At 44.7% G+C, this 318-nt stretch overlaps 1 protein-coding gene across 1 annotated transcript in view; it reads left to right on the forward strand.

Moving 5' to 3' along the window:
• The first annotated feature begins 128 nt into the window (after window positions 1-128).
• The window catches only part of LOC107701361 (melanocortin-2 receptor accessory protein 2B-like), a 3524-nt gene continuing 3334 nt past the window's right edge, over window positions 129-318 (forward strand). The window contains exon 1 of the mRNA XM_016503348.1: window positions 129-267. Within this exon, the coding sequence (XP_016358834.1) occupies window positions 159-267 (109 nt within the window). The 5' untranslated portion in view covers window positions 129-158. The remainder of the gene's footprint in view (window positions 268-318) is intronic.

Genomic DNA, 318 nt, shown 5'->3' on the forward strand with positions numbered 1-318 from the left:
CTCTCTCTCTTTCTCTCTCTCTCTCTCTCTCTCTCCTCTGAAGGTGGGTGTTTGTGTTTGTAAATCATGAATTAAGTGCTGTATGAACAGAAAGAGTGAGAGCGTGATTTGCTCACTCATCAGGATGCGTTCGGACTCGTGAAACACTCAGCTGAAACATGACTGAATATTCAAACCGCAGTCAGTCCGGCGGTGATTATGAATGGCATTATGAATATTATGATGACGAGGAGCCCGTGTCCTTCGAGGACCTGAGAGCAAACAGATGTGAGTATCATTCACTGTTTAGACAGACTGCGAGTGTGTTTGTGTGTGTTT

Source organism: Sinocyclocheilus anshuiensis, unplaced genomic scaffold (genome assembly GCF_001515605.1).
Source record: "Sinocyclocheilus anshuiensis isolate Anshui unplaced genomic scaffold, SAMN03320099.WGS_v1.1 scaffold1566, whole genome shotgun sequence".
Classification (NCBI taxonomy): Eukaryota; Metazoa; Chordata; class Actinopteri; order Cypriniformes; family Cyprinidae; genus Sinocyclocheilus; species Sinocyclocheilus anshuiensis.